Here is a 15,575-nt window from a genome sequence, read left to right as displayed (position 1 = left end):
AACTCACCCTGAGTATTGGAACTCCCCTGGAAACAGCACAGGAGTTCCTCTTGCTTTTCACCAGACCTTTATGTCTTTAAACAGACGCTATTTGTCTGCAGAGTTTTTTTTCTTCTTTCCTTTTCCCCTTAACACAGTGTTGGAGAATTTAGAAAGCGAGAAAGTTATAAATACATCACCAAGCCATTTATTCAAGAGATAAGCATGTAAAAGAAGATGATGCTTGGGTAAACAAATGCCACAGGTTTTGAAAATGGTCTGTCTCTAGACCAGCTGTTCTTGGACATTTTGGGGTTCTGAGAGGACAAGACCCCACTGTCTAGCTAACTGCTCCCCCTCCCAGGCAGCTCTGCTTACTTTCCTCCCAGCCCACGCATCATCTCCACAAATTATACGTATTATGATCGTGAAGCAGATAGTACAGCCCCAAGCGACTATGTAACAATATGCTGAAGGCCCTCTCGGGAACCTGCTAAAAGCAAAGCATTAGACTCAAGACACAATTCTTTAGCGTTCACACTGGGATGAAGTAGGAGAATGGGCATTCAAAGAAAGCACTTTTGTGTAATAGCAGCATAAGTGGAGAAAAGATTTAGGATGCAAGTGCATGACAGGCTGTGCTCACCTCCTCCCACTGGTGAATATAGCGGATGAGCCGGGAGAGCCGCAGCAGTCGCAGGAGGCTGAGGATCTTGGTGAAGCGCACGATGCGCAGCGCCCGGGCTGTCTTGTACACCTCCGAATCAATGCGGGTCTCAACAATCAGGAAGATATAGTCCACGGGGATGGAGGAGATAAAATCCACCACAAACCAGCTCTTCAGGTACTTCATCTTGATCCTCTGCGGGTCTAGGATGATCTCGGTGTTGTCCTCCACCACAATGCCTGTTCGGAAGTTGAGGACAAGGTCGATGAGGAAGAACGTGTCCGAAACCACATTGAAGACAATCCATGGGGTGGTGTTTTCGTCCTTGAAGAAAGTGATGCCCACAGGGATGATGATCAGGTTCCCTACCATCAGGAGCAGCATGGTCAAATCCCAGTAAAACCTGGACAGCAAGACAGAGACATGTGAGATGAGCTACAGAGTGGGAGATCAGGGTGCCCAGGTCAACAGCGCTAATGTGCTTTATACATCTCTATTGTCATTCATTCCCTACGCTCTGCTTGTCCTCCTGATGTACTCAGAGGGTCAAAATCATCAGGCTTGCTCCTGCTGCCTGCTCCTTCCTTAGAATTAGCTAGCACTGATAGCATTGGGATCAGGATGGAACTGGAGACCGTGCTGTGACCTATAGTGTTCAGTTTAGATTTCTTGCTGAGCCAAGCTTACACTGAGCCTGGTCTTGAGGAGGTTAGTCCACACTCTATAGACTCCTGTGTGGTACAGAAATGATCGATAAAGCTTGGAGTCATGTGCCTGGAAATATCTATTTCATTTCTAAAGTAAGCAATGACAACATTTAACTATTGTTCCATGAAGCACACTCTCCAAGAAGCTTATCTTCACTTTAGTGACAAGTCCATGTTATTCAGTGGGCCTTACAACATTCATTTTTTATTTTGAAGACACACATAGACTGAATCCAGTTCCTTATTAATTTGTTGGGGATTTTTTAAAGATTTTCCCTGGGTATTAGTGTAAAAGATACACAGTCACATTATGGTGCCTCAATTCACCCAGAGTAAGGACTACAATTTTTTTTCTGGGTCTCAGTCTTTGTTGAGGAAAGGAGAAAGGAGCCTCATTGCCCCACAGAGTCAGTGGTGCTCCCGTCCCCACCAAAAGTTTCACACACCAATGTACTGTGGTTTCACTTTGCCAAGATTTCATCAGCTCTACACTGTACACTACAGGGCAGCTCCTGCAATATTGTGAGGCACCATAAATAACTTGTATGAAGATGTCACAGCAAATGAGCGAAGTACACAGAGCAAACTGATTATCAGGTTTGACTGCTTAAACCTGAGGATACAACATTCAGAAAGCTGCTGTGGCTGTTCCAGTCAGTCACACAAATTAGCATGGTGTTTTTATTATTATTATCATTGTTGATCTCTTGAGTCCCAAGTAGGCCTAATAAGCCTACAATACCCTTGAGTACCAAATAACCCTTGAGTACCAAATAAGCTTAATAACTCTAGACCATAAAAAAGGTGAGAGCAAGTTAACACAAGAGAGAATTGTGCCTTCCTTTAAACCAATCGTCTCAATAAAGTCAACACTGACCTTGGATTTACAATGAGGTACAAACAAAACTGTTTGGTCTGCTGGAAAAGGATATGCACATGCTGCTTCTTTAACTGACAGATTATGTTCCAAATCATCGAAAATGTTTTAAGAGAAACAGATTTGCCTCAAAGATCCTCACAATCTAGTTTGGTAATAGTTGTTCATCTTAAACCTGGGCCCTGGACCAGGCTGAGCTGCTGCAAAACAGCATCAGTAGAGTGAGGCAACTACGCTCACTTGTTAAACTCTCAGCAGGAAAACAAAAAGGGCAGAATATGCCTTGAAAGCCTTCTCTGTATAGATGCTCTCTCCCTGTTAAGAACGTAACACTTTAAAGCACCTAAAAGCATATTTAAGATTCCAGCTATTACACATGTACAGAGAGGGTCACAAACCAGCAGCACGCCAGCAATTCTCAGAAACATTCAGCAGAGCCTGATGGAAACTGGCTTTAGTATGAACAAAGTTACCCGCTAACGAGGTTTCTAAAAAATGTCATCAACCATCTCTTTCTGGCTCTCAAGGTGCCATGCCCCCGCAGGCAAGGTAGCAAGCAATCCTTCACTTAGAATAAAAGTATAGTTGGTGCTGGAAGACACTCAGCAATGAGATTTGTCCATATGTTCTAAGAGCAAGGCTGTGTCATGCAGTAACGTGCATTAATACCGTATAAATCCATGTTGCGGTCTTCCTTATTAAGGGCCTGAGATGATGCTGCAGCTTTCCTAGTCAATTAATCTAGATAATCGCACAATAGCAGGAAGTCTGGAAGCAGCGTGTATATTATTACTGAAAATAAATAACCTCCCAGCCATCTTTAATTTTCCTTGGGGAGATACAGAAGGAGAAATGCACACAGAAAATTATTTTTCCCAAGTTTCAAATTAATGGCATGAGGCGGACATGGCCAGACATGCAGAGATGTAAAGGTAAGTGGCTTTCTTCAGAGAGCTTGGGATTTTTCTGCCACTTATTTCTACACTGGCTGGTGATTTCAGTACTTAGTGGGAAGCGGGGACAATGACAACAGTGGCTAGGCTGGTTTGTAGTTTAAGTCAGATGTTTTCCACACACACAACCCCAGTAAAACACTTTCTGCCTGCACCTGCTACCCCAGTCTCTTCTAGTCAAGCCTGCTCATACCAGAGTCAGCTGGCCTGATTTAGAGCATTTCTTGCTATTCCAGTTCAAAGATCTTCAAATTCACACAGGCTCCTCAGTCCCAGTCTGCTATTACTGCTAAATTGTCCACACGGAATCATGGTTTACAATGTGGGCAAGCAAAGATGAAGTGCTAAAATTCATTGCCATGTGTTTCTTAAACCACAGTTCTCCTCAAGGGTGTACTAGTGACTCAAGATTATTGTCACAGGCTCCCCTCAGTTCTGACCTTTAAAGCCATCACTTACAAAACACAGAAGGCAAACTTTTGTATCCAGTGCACCCCTGCTAATAAAAGGGTATCCAGTGTGTCAGGAAGGGGATAACCTTTGGACCCTACGAAGGAGACAGAAAAAGCTGAAAACCACCAAGAATTTGGTCTGCAGGCTCATTCCAGCACAGAAAATTACAGTTAAGACTCTCCACAGCTCCTACACATTTTAATTTTACCCACATATGAAGTATGATCTGCTCAGGGTGGCATCATTGGATTGAGACAGAATAGATGCTCACGGGTCTAATATCATCCGTGTGTCATTTTTGTATTTACACTGAGGAACATCTTTTCACTTCCCGTAAATTATTGGCCAGAATGACTAACAGTGCATGTGATGTATGTAAGGGCAAGAACCAGCTATTAATAACCCATGTTTTCTGTATTTCTGTTGTTCCTTTCACCCAGGGATTCCACGGAGCTGACAGTGATGAAATTGGCTCCGCTGCACCCATGAGAGGCAGATAGAGTTATTATCCCTGTCTTGCAGATAGAGAAGCCACATGGCAAAATTAAGAGAATGGGATTTGTCCACAGAAGTCTGAGGCTAAATAAGGGTTAGGACCTGAATTTGGTTCTTGAGTCTAACCAGATCTGAAGCTGTTTATATGGCTTGAAAAAAAGTGTTTAATAGAGATGCATCTCATAGACAGCTTCCTCTGATATCCTGGCTTCTTCTCACTTCTCTTCCTGCTTTCAAAAGCCTACATAAAAAATTAATAAATAGGAATGTATTGTTTTATTACAGTTGACTCAGTGCGACTGAACAGCTCACAGCACAGGGAACAGCCAGTACTATATAAACCAGATGTCTTGTTCAAACATACCTGTGTTTTATACAACATCCTACTCTGCGCACGCTTCTTAGATCTGAAAATCACATTTTAACATGCACCGCTACCTCTCATCTTTTAGTTCTTAATATATTATTTAGTTGTAACAGAATGCGTCTGAGAATTAGCGTGGCAAAGGCACTTCAAGAATATATGCTCTTTAAGTGTAGTTGGTGTCACTCAGTTGATTTGATAGTATGTACACTTTGTAGGTATTAGTCTGTGGTTTCTGATCAGAGTCAGATCATCTTTCCGTTCTGTTGAGTGCATGATGTAACAGGAGGCTAGGAATATTGCTTTCGGATGTCATTTTTTTAATTAAATAAATCTTGATTTTTCAAAGCTATGCAGTGTAATCAATTACAGTGCATGAGCTCAGGAAGGACAGTGACCAATTGGAGAGCAGACTGTGAATTGTCGAGGTCAGCCCAGCATCTCTATGTCGGTCTGGTGTTCAGAGCCTTCCCAAGCAAGGCACATTCGTGGCCTTAACTTCTGTTCCTGCTCTGTAGTGTTTGCACTGTCAAGAGAAAATAGACTTGAGCAATCTCTAAATTAGCAAAGCTTTTTGGATGTTTCCAGCTTCTGCTGAAAGGCAGCCAACTCCAGGTTGAACTGAGGCGCTGCCTCAAAGTGCACACAAAGGAAGCAAAAATAAAAATGCGTCTAACTGAAAATGCCAGCGAGCCAGGGCATTTTCACCAGCAACGGAATTCAGCTCAGACACTGTGACCAACCTTCCTAACCTTAGTAGAACAGATCTTTAATGAATGTATCTTGCTAAAACCAAGCCCAAAGACAAATCCAATTGCTCTAGAAGCCCGGGCAGCATTGGCTCAGCGCTGACTCCAGAAACAGAGTGCCACCTACTGAGTGACAAATGATAGCTCCAGCCTCTGATTGGCATGGCCAGGAATTGCTGCATTATTCTTTTGAAGAGCTGCTGAAAATCTGCCCTTTTTTTCCCCCAAGTGGCAGCTCCTTTCCCCCTCTCTGCATCGCACGTTGAATGAGACGCTGCCACGCTCCTCAGCAACTATCCTGACGGGAAAGAGGTCGCACTTTAATTCCCAGGACTGCTAGTTAGGCTAGAAATAGAAATCATCTTTTGTAAGGAGCATTAGTGGATGTCAGTGTGGCTGGAGCAAAGTTTACTCCAGAACGCAGCCGTTCCCATAGGTAACTGAACACAGAGGAGAGAGAGAGAGAAGCAAGGAACCTTCCCTGCCTTTGGAAGCATTACTTCTCCCAGATATGAGTAGGCGTATTTCTACCGGAGAGTTACAAACTTTGCATTATTCATAGAGGTAATAGGAGGAACATGGTGATTCACTGCTCCTAAACGCACTAAAGGACACTTAACCAGCTACCGAGTCCAAGAATTCGCTTGCTAGAAGAATTCATTTATTTATAGTGAGATATTCAAATACCTGTGCACTTGAAAACCTCTTTGAAATGAATATCCACCAAAAAAAAAAAAAAAAAGTCAAATGACTTACCAAAATATTCTGTGTGCTGTATAATGGGAAATGATTAGAGGGACCTAGCTAAAGAAGAAGACAAACAGTTTTAATTCCTTCTGACCAACCTATGCAAATAATATGTGTCCTCTGCCATCCTGAATAAACCCCCTGAGAGTGCTGCTAATTAGCCATGCATTATGGCAGCAGGAGGAAAAGCAAGAGGAAAAGCAAAAGGAAAATCTGTGCTGTGTCCCAGCCTCCTCTCCAATCCCCTGGCCTCCTATTTCAGTTGTCCTTGGCTGGTACAGAACATGGGCTGCACCGAACTCCGCTTCACTGCCCACTGCTGCTGTGCAAATACGGAGAAAATAAAGAGATATACCAGGGCTGATCCACTCAGATTACCGGCACCCATGGGTCTCAGGACTCTTAAAACTCATGTGTTGTCTTTGACAAAATTTTAATTGAATTCAACTGTCAGTTTTACTTGAGGCAAGATATCTTCTGAGGTCTGGATTTAGCCTTTCACTTAGATTATCTCCAATCTACAGAACTGCTCACCTAATCCCCTCTGAACAGTGCAGAATTCCATACAATGTTTCCAGTTTAACACATATGCTCATATTATTATCTTGAAATATAATTACATGGATTTTGTTGAGTGGAAAATTATGAAAGCTATTGCTCATGTAAGAGTTTAAACCAGCATTTGCAGTCCAAGTAAGGTAGCATGTTAGCTTCTTATTGCTTTTCTATCATCAATTTTTAAATCTAACACTATGTTATTAAACAATAATCAACACCTTGCATTTTTTAAAGTAATGTTCATACATTAATTACAACCCAACAGATGAAAGTAAGAAGGTATTAGCAGCCTATATTACAAATAGATAGACTATGAGACACTACAGATTTGAGTAACTTATTTGGAGGCAGAACTACTATCCAGAAAATATAGTTGCCTAGTTTCAGAAGAGGTTTCCAGTCTTGCTATACGCTGTAATTTGATCAGTAGCAGCAAAGGGGAAATTTCCTTTTTCTTCCATTGTAAAAATATAAATATACACATTACTTAGTGAAATTTTTATTCCAGCTATAATACTTGACAATTTGCAAACAACACATTTGAGGCACCGATGCATTTACCCAATTATAACATAGTACACTATGAATTATGCCCTTTCTTTAACTTACAAAACACAGTACATTATACCAATATGAGCTAGTTTAAATTATTAGTTCTTTGATAGTACCTACAATACACCCACTCTACTGTCAGGCTTCTTAAAGAGATGAAGACTTGCGTGACGGAGATTTTTACAAGAGAATTCAAAAGAACTGAGAACTAGTAAAGCAGACCTTACGTCGATGGTAATCTCCCAGGGAACGTGTTGGTCTGACCTATAAAACAGCTCGATGCTCTGAATAAACAGTATTAGCAAAGCAGAAATTGCAAAGCTGTCGCCTCACATGGGCTCTGGCCACATGCAGGGACCTCAGGTGCAGGGACCTTGGGGGACTTGTCCCCCCATAGCTGGGACGCCCAGCACTGCCTGTGGGAGCTGCTACAGCAGCCACCAAGAAACAGACTGTCCTTCCCAAAAACTACACTTATCAAGATACAGACCTCCCTCTAGTCAGTTTAGAACAGGCTTTGTAAATCGGCCAAGGCAGACAGTCCTGACATTGTAACTTCCTTGGAACAACTTCATTCTGTTTCCTGTTTTTCTGCCTCCGAAACCCCAAGCACTTTCTATTATCTTTGCGCTGAAGGGCACCAGTCGTGAACCAAAACGACATCAACTATTGTTCAAGCATGTAAAACAATAGAGAACCTTCTCCACAAGAGCTGCTGACACCCCATCTCATAAGAGCATTTAACTTTTACTCCACAGGGATGCTGAAGATAGGATTTCAGTGACTTGGTAGGACAACAGCTCTCTAACCACTACAGTGCTATCTTTCACTCAAGTCCCCCCAGATGCCATTCGGTGTACGTGACAGAGCAGTTCTCGGAGGCTGCGGTGCTGCCGCCTGCCTTGGCCTGGGATAATGAGAGTTCTGGACGTCTCATCTGTAAAATCAACCTTGCAGTGCGTTTAATAGAAACTGTACATGCATTTTCAAGAGTTTAATGTGCAATCTGCCATTTGATAAATGCAAATGTATTGGAACCCTTACACGTCTTCCTTGGTCCGCAAACATACTGTATCACACAGAAACAATATGCTCCTGCACTTCTTTGCCAATAATGCTGAAACATAAACGTGTCTCAAGAATAAGAAAAGCCATGGCGGATTCTGCACGAAGTAGTCAATTGACCACTCTCCTCAACTCCTGCCTTCCTGCCTGCAGATATCACCCTAACAAAGTAAACCGTATCTGAAATCTATACTTAGAACCTGATCTTCTCAGAAAGGTAAAAATAAATAAGATTTCATTTCTCCCTTTGGGGAGCACACATGGACAGAAACAGAGATAGCCACAAGAGATTTTGTTTGTTCCAGTTCTAAATTTGGAGTATGGAGGCCAACAGAGCACATATCCCATTTTGATTTAAAACAGCGTCAGTAATATTTTCTCACTTGCCTTGATGCAGCTATTCCGAGCTCATGAAGAATTCACCTGTAACAAGCTGCAAAAGCAGTGAAATTTTTGTGGGTGTTATCTGTAGGGAACATTATTCTCTCTCTTCTTTGAAGGCCCAAAGGAAGAACATTTATACGCTCAACATAGACAATTTATTATTGAGCTCCTAGCACCACTGAGATGGTCAGATATATATTGTTCTGCAGTGGGAATTCATTGCAGCAGTGGCTGGAGGTAACCACTGGGAAGATAAAGTGGTACAAATTCAGTGGGACTGGGATTAGCACAAGTTTCTTCTGGAAGGAAATCAGCGCAGAGAGCTTAACCCTCTCTTCATATCCCACCCTACTGCACTCATCAATGTCTTGACAGCCCCCTCCTTTGCACCCCCTCCTCTGAATCCCAAAGGTTTTCAAGGTGTTCAATGTGTATTGATTCCATAAAGCTCCCAGAATATATTATGTATGAGACTGACATGCTAAGGGCCTGGCGATTCTGCATTGTTTGATCTTCTGAAATCTCTCGTTTGTATGAATATGGAAAAGTTCCTTTTTGCTTGCTGTCCATTGATCCAGACATTGACCCTTCTCTGTGTGCATTTATCTCCGATGATTTAATAATGAAAAAGACCAATAAACTGAGGAAAGGAAGGAAGCCCCTTCAGGGGGACCTATTGCCATGGAAACGTGCCATATGTTGTTCTTGTAGAGAATGAATAGATCAATAAGGGCTGCAGCTTCCAAGTCATCATGAATACGTTGCGGAATGTGAAGGACGAAAGCCTAAAGACACGCTTAAGTTGTGACATTAGAAAGTCCAGGCCCTGGCTGATATCCAGCATCTCGGATGACTCAAATTCAAATGTTTGGGCAGTCTGTTAGAAAGGTGGATCTGCACCAGGGAGTTCTGAATTGTCTCAACAAGCAGCTATATTGGGCCAAGAGTTTGATTTGTACCCAAGGATACAAAGAAAAGGGAGTGTGTTTTATTTCAGAGTGCGCAGACTCCAATTTCTGGGAGACATACAGGTAGAGATTGCAAAGCCTACTTCTCTGAGCCTGACCTTTCACCTTTACTTGCCAGAATATTAACAGCAGCTCACACTTACAGTATTTGGCGCTGCATGTACAAACTTTACATCTATATAGATGATACGGATACATGTAGGTATGTCTATTAGTTCAGTGTAAATGCTACTGCAAGAATGGCAGAGGACACATGACACCAACTGATGTAAGAGGTATTTTCCACCAACTTATCTTCTCAGTATGTTACAAGGATGACAGGCCAGATTCTTAACTATTTAGTATTGATATGGCTCTCTTAACATAATGTGTGTGCACATGAGATGAGGATATCAGCCTCACCACTTGGAACCCAAATTTACTAAAATTAAGCACTAAAACACGACAGAGAGATGGCATGAGTCACGCAACTAGATCAGAATCGCAGTTGAGAAAGTGGGAGACATTGGAGGGGACGTATCTCGGCTTTCTGCCAGCTGTTCTCCTTTGGGTTGACATATTTAAGCCCTCATGCTCTGCAGTAGTCCACAGAGAGGTGACAACACATGCGGCAGGTAGCTAAGTCATCTGCCAGGCTGAGAAGAAGACTTCTAGCCATCTGGACTGCTAAAAATGTTCCTCCTAGGTGTTGCTGTGCCATGGCTTGGTGTTCATTAGGAATCACAACTCCAGTCTCCCCAGATGGCAAGTGGTCTCTTTATTACAACATCTAGGCTCTCACAGAGGCTCCTAGAGACCCAGGTTTGGGGTACCCACCGTAACCTTTGAACCACGCACCACCAGGACAGCCGTCTGTGCAGCAGGTCACCAGTGGGCTTAAGCAAAGAAACAAAGATCTATGTCGTTTAGCTGAGTAGCTGGCCAGTTACATCCAGCTACTTTACAATGAAAGACTGAAAAAGAGAGGAAGAGCTTCCTGTGCCTGAGGATGGATCAGACCTGAGCCTGATCCAGCTACATGAAGCAATTTACTCAGATACATCTCTGCTTGCAGGATAAGGCACACGTGCTCTCTCATAGTGTCTCTTCAACTTTTAAACTTCCCGGGATTTATATCTGAGATAAGCAACAGCATCTGCCAGACTTGAGCACCCATGCACGCTTATGCCTACCGCTCTGCATGAGCCCTGGACATGCCAGAGGGGGCAGGGGAAAACACTTTAACCTTTCTCGCTTAATGGCACAATGAGAATCCAAAACTGCCAGAGAGAGGTAAGAGAAAGTAGTGTGAGGCTTTTCAGCAGTCTGGTGGAATTATCACATTCAAAGGCTCAAAACTTCCTAAACCACATGCTCACTGAGGAAAGAGAAAGCTGAAGTGACAGAACATTTCCCTGCGTGCAGCCTTCATCTCCAACAAGGACACTTCACCATAGACCTACTGGCTGTGCAGCACAGGGGGAAGAAGACCTGGAAGTGAGAGTTCACTCCCCATTTACACTCCCAAGTCACGCGTGGTTTAGTTTCAAAATCAGAAAATATTTTTCCTCCCCAACTCCCTTGCTGCTAACATCAGATTCTTGTTTGCAGTGAGTTATTCAGGCTGGATTGGAGCACAGTGAATCCTCAAAAAGACTAATGCTGCTGGGATCTCGGGGTTATTCAGGTATCTGAGACCCCAGACAAGAGATGAATCATCATCTAAAAATGCAGCAGTTCAGGGGAAAAAAAAAAGTCCAATTGCCTCTGATTATTTCAGGTCTCAGAAGAAACATACTGTGCTGAGGCTATGCTTATCTAAGGCATCCACGTGAATCCACTATCCACTCCAAACATCGGATGCTGAATTAATTACTGCATGTACTGAAACACTATGTAGCTCACAAGAGATTTTTTCCTTTTGACCTCAGAATACTCTATGGCAGGTAGCCGAGTCTCACCATCAGCATGTGCCAGCCGGGGAAACTGAGGCACGGAGCCACAGGCATTTCCCAAGTGCCTCACTCATATGCAGGTCCAGAGAGCCCAGGAATCCTAACACCCACTCCAGTGTCTGAAGGACACTCAGCTCACAACTCAGCTCCACAGAAAGGCAGTTCCTTATGCAAGTAGCCGCTGTGCTCCAAAGACCTTTTTGGTTTCTGAGAATCTATTATTTGTTGTCCTCACAAACATTTCTGCATTAAACTACCTGAAATGAGGAAACTCAGCAGAAGATTAAGGGCAGAGGAGACTTGGGGAAAAATGAGGGCGACTTGGTGCAAGCTCTGAGACAGAAGACCCAGAAACTCTGGACATTTAAAATATATTATCCCCTAGAAATGATACAGTCAGACCCACTCTTCACCCACACAGGATGCTTTGAATCACCATTTATACAGAATATTGAAAATTCAATGGCTAGATTTGGGGTGTTAGATTGGCAGGTGTGTTAGAATGGCAGATTGGTGTTAGATTGGCTTTTCACCCTCTGTGTGGCATAGAACATGCTACGTAACCCTCCTGTAAAGGACACGGCTGCTAAAGGATCTGGGCATCTTCAGTGAACTCCTATCTTGGCTTTTGCCAACACTCAGGATGTTGACAGATCTCTCCTGCTCTTTCCAGGACATGCTGCAAATTTCTTTTGCACATCTGTGTGGCATGGTGGGAATTCTCAGGGGATTCTCCATTACCAAAGCTCTAACCCGTGTTGCAGGGTCTCGCAGTCCACTCCAGCAGTTTGCTCCAGTCAAGAAACCTCCAGCAAGTTAACTGCAGTCTCTCCTCACCATTCCGAATCCCTGTTACAATCAATGGTACAAAACGCTGGTTCCAAAACACAGCAGCTTGCGGTAACACTAGGGTAACGTCCAGTGCTGCTCCTCCAATATATACAGCGCTTTTCTGCCGGAGACATCCAGACAAATAGTGATGGGCACCATTAAAAAATGCTTAGATAAATCTTTTCCAATATGGGCTGGGCTTGATCATCACTATTTAAGTCAATGGAACACAGCCATTGAGCCCTGGGGGAGCAAGTGCCAGCCCTCAATAATTTCTTTGATTAATTGTTCTTTGGAAGGAAGAATTCATTAAGCATTCCTCTCAGCAATTATAAATAAATATATTTTTAGAATGAACAACCTGCCAGAAACAAGTTGTTTCAGAAATATATTCAAATTGATGCAGCCCATTTTCCATCAATCCATAACAAGGAGGCTCCAGTCTGCCCAGCTCCCATCGTACCTAGAGGGGCAGTCCGGTCACCGAGGAACGACTTGTGCTGCCTACACAACTCAAGTTCGGATTCTGTGAGCAACTTGCTAGAAAATTATGTAGTTTCTCTGTATATTAGTTTTCCAGGCATAAAATGGGAATACAAATCCTTGTTATTTCACAGAAATATTACAAAGCCATTTCTATAAACAGTTGGGACAGTGAAGATATGATAGTCATGAAAACCCAATAAATAATGAAAAAAAACCCTGTATTTGCACTTCAGCATCAAAGCTTAGATGTGCTACAAACTGAACGTGAAATAAGGTTCTCTTTAAAGATTTTTGGATGTATGATCAACATCATTCCCACAAAATTCAGGTATAACTGAAACACACAAGTAGTTTTGTTGACACAGTAAACAATTACCAAAAGGAAAGCGGGACAGGTAGCTACACCAAGCCAGTGATATTTGAGCACTTTCCTGCCTCTTCAAGGTGCAGACTCCACTGACAAACGAGAGGTAAGTGATTATTTTAAATCTACGTGATCCTGTTGTAAATTTTAAATCCCCTTACTTGAAGACAGAAACTCATCACAGAGCTCTCTCTATTTTCTTTGCTTCTTTTGGTGAGGACAGTGTCTATTTGTGCCCAGAGAAGCATGTACAACTGCAAGATGAGCAGTGGCACTTGGTGGATGCCACAGCTCTCCTCCCCAGTCTAGAAAGTTGTACTTGTCCCCAGGCTGGAAGAAGAAACCCCAAAAGAACCTGAGCGTGCTCTGGATACTGAAAGTTACAGCCACAAAAGACTATTCCGGATTTTTGAGTCTTAAAATAAAAGACATGTCTTATAGTTTGCTCGTGGTGCCTAGAGGCAAGTCAGTTCCCCGCCCTGGTTTGGGGACCCAGGATGGCAGCAATGTCTCAGTGAATTCCAGCTTTCCCAAGAAGCAACACAAGAACACACTCTCAAAAGCCCTTTTCTCTAAAATATGAAATATACTTGTCTTTTTTTACATCTACACATACAGGACCCAATTTCAAGGCCACTGTAGCAGGCACTGACTTAACCTCTGATTTTGACAGGAGCAGGGATGCGCCAGCATATTATGCAAATGAGCTGGGAAATGTGCACTTCAATAATGCTTGATTATGTTATCTTAATGTTTTTCTTCTTTTTAGTTAATCTAGTCCTTCTGTTTAAGATTAGTAGTTAGGCAAAGGCTAGGGTTTTCCTCTGTGTGGTTTCAAATTCATCCCACCAGAAATACATGTGATATGACTCAGCCCAACTGGCTGGCACTCGACAGGAAGGCTGAGAAAGAGAAATATAAAGATGGTTGAGTGCCGAGGGTACCTGGAAAAAGCTCTGCAAGTCACTCCAGCCAACATCCGCAGCGCTCCCTGGTTTCAGCAGGGAACAGCACAAGGTCTTTTGCTGGAGCTCAGGAAAAGCAGATAGCAGATTAGCTCTGTTCTCAAACATTTGAGCTCATTAGATATTCAGATCGTAAATTAGGGATCTCCTTTACAAAAGATATCATTGAATCAGAAATAGCTGCTTAGTAGGCAAAGAGCAGAAAATTCAGTGCTCTAAAACGCTTCCACAGCAGCAAGAGAGAGCTATCCTCACTAAATCCTGTTTCAAAGATCCATTCCACAAACATCCAAATGTGAACGTCACCTGGTGTCTCCCACTGTAGTGCAATATGAGCAGGTCTTGTACAGTGCTAGACATAGTGCCTGTATGTGCCTCTCAGGTACATATACAGGAGAGACAGGCCAGAAGTAGCTCCAAGGACTAAAACGGGTTCCCAGTGTCACCCCCACTAGCTGCGATGGAGTCTCACCAAGGAATTTGGCTCCATATGTCTACTAATAAAAAGTCATTTCAAAGAAATGATGGCCCATCCTTCTGCATCCACAAGAACCCCAAAATATGGAGAAAACATTTTACCCAGCACTGTAGCACGGCTAACGCTGGGGTGAAACACAGCAGCAAGGCAGTACATAGCAGAACATACAACTAGTGCTTCAGGGCAGGGTACGAATAAAAAGCACATCATTTAAACTGTACTAAAATTACAGCGTTATCTGGGTGCGTATAAGGCTAGTAGGCTGCTCTGTCAACAGCCATGGATTTTGAATGATCAGGGTAGTTCATATCACTAAAAAACTACTTCACGTGGAACATTTTCCCTTCTGCTTTCTGAGCTAACCAGGACCGTGTATGTTTTTCCTTTGAAAAAGAAGTTTTCAAAGAGCTTGTGAAGAATTCTTTCCCCTCCTGTAGGAAAGCTATGCTCCACCTTTAACCATTCCAACCTGACATACAGCTGACCATGTCTTTTTCCCTAACCAGACTGCAGATCCAAGTATCCAAGTACGGGGCAGGCACAAGTTGCTGCTTATCTGTCCTTACTTGAAAGAGGTGCTCTTTCCATGGGAAAAAATCCCCAGCCACAAGGATGTGCACAGCAAGCAAGGCCTAAGGCTTATTTGTGGGCCAAGCTGAGGAAATGTGAATGACTAATGTCAAGGCATCTTGTTCAGCTCTTTCACAGCTTGTCTCTGCACATCTTATCTAAGAGGAGTGGAAAGAAAAGCTGATGGCCTGCCATTACTGAGAAAATGTGTGTGTGATGATTACACTAGAGGAAGTGTTTAAGAACAGCTCAGCCTTGTGAACATAATATCCTAGAACAGCTGCCAAGTCCCAGAGGGGTTACATCTCCCGACTCCCCAAGTCATGCATGACTGATGTACATTCGTGTCTCCAGCAGCTATTGCTCATGGATACGCATTGTCTTGCATCTCTATGGACAAGCCAACACCTCCATCATGTCCTATTCACC

The 15,575-nt window shown here is 43.0% G+C and overlaps 1 protein-coding gene across 1 annotated transcript in view; it reads right to left on the bottom strand.

Annotated features, from left to right (window-relative positions):
- Positions 1 to 15,575, bottom strand: part of HCN4 (hyperpolarization activated cyclic nucleotide gated potassium channel 4) — a gene marked incomplete at both ends in the record, with an annotated part of 92,142 nt that overhangs the window by 63,475 nt on the left and 13,092 nt on the right. Inside the window, one exon of the mRNA XM_082061480.1 lies at positions 626 to 1,049. Coding sequence (XP_081917606.1) covers positions 626 to 1,049 — 424 coding nt within the window. The remainder of the gene's footprint in view (positions 1 to 625; positions 1,050 to 15,575) is intronic.

Source organism: Streptopelia decaocto, assembly GCF_964273445.1.
Source record: "Streptopelia decaocto genome assembly, chromosome: 9".
Classification (NCBI taxonomy): Eukaryota; Metazoa; Chordata; class Aves; order Columbiformes; family Columbidae; genus Streptopelia; species Streptopelia decaocto.
This window is presented reverse-complemented; position numbering and strand designations above follow the sequence as displayed.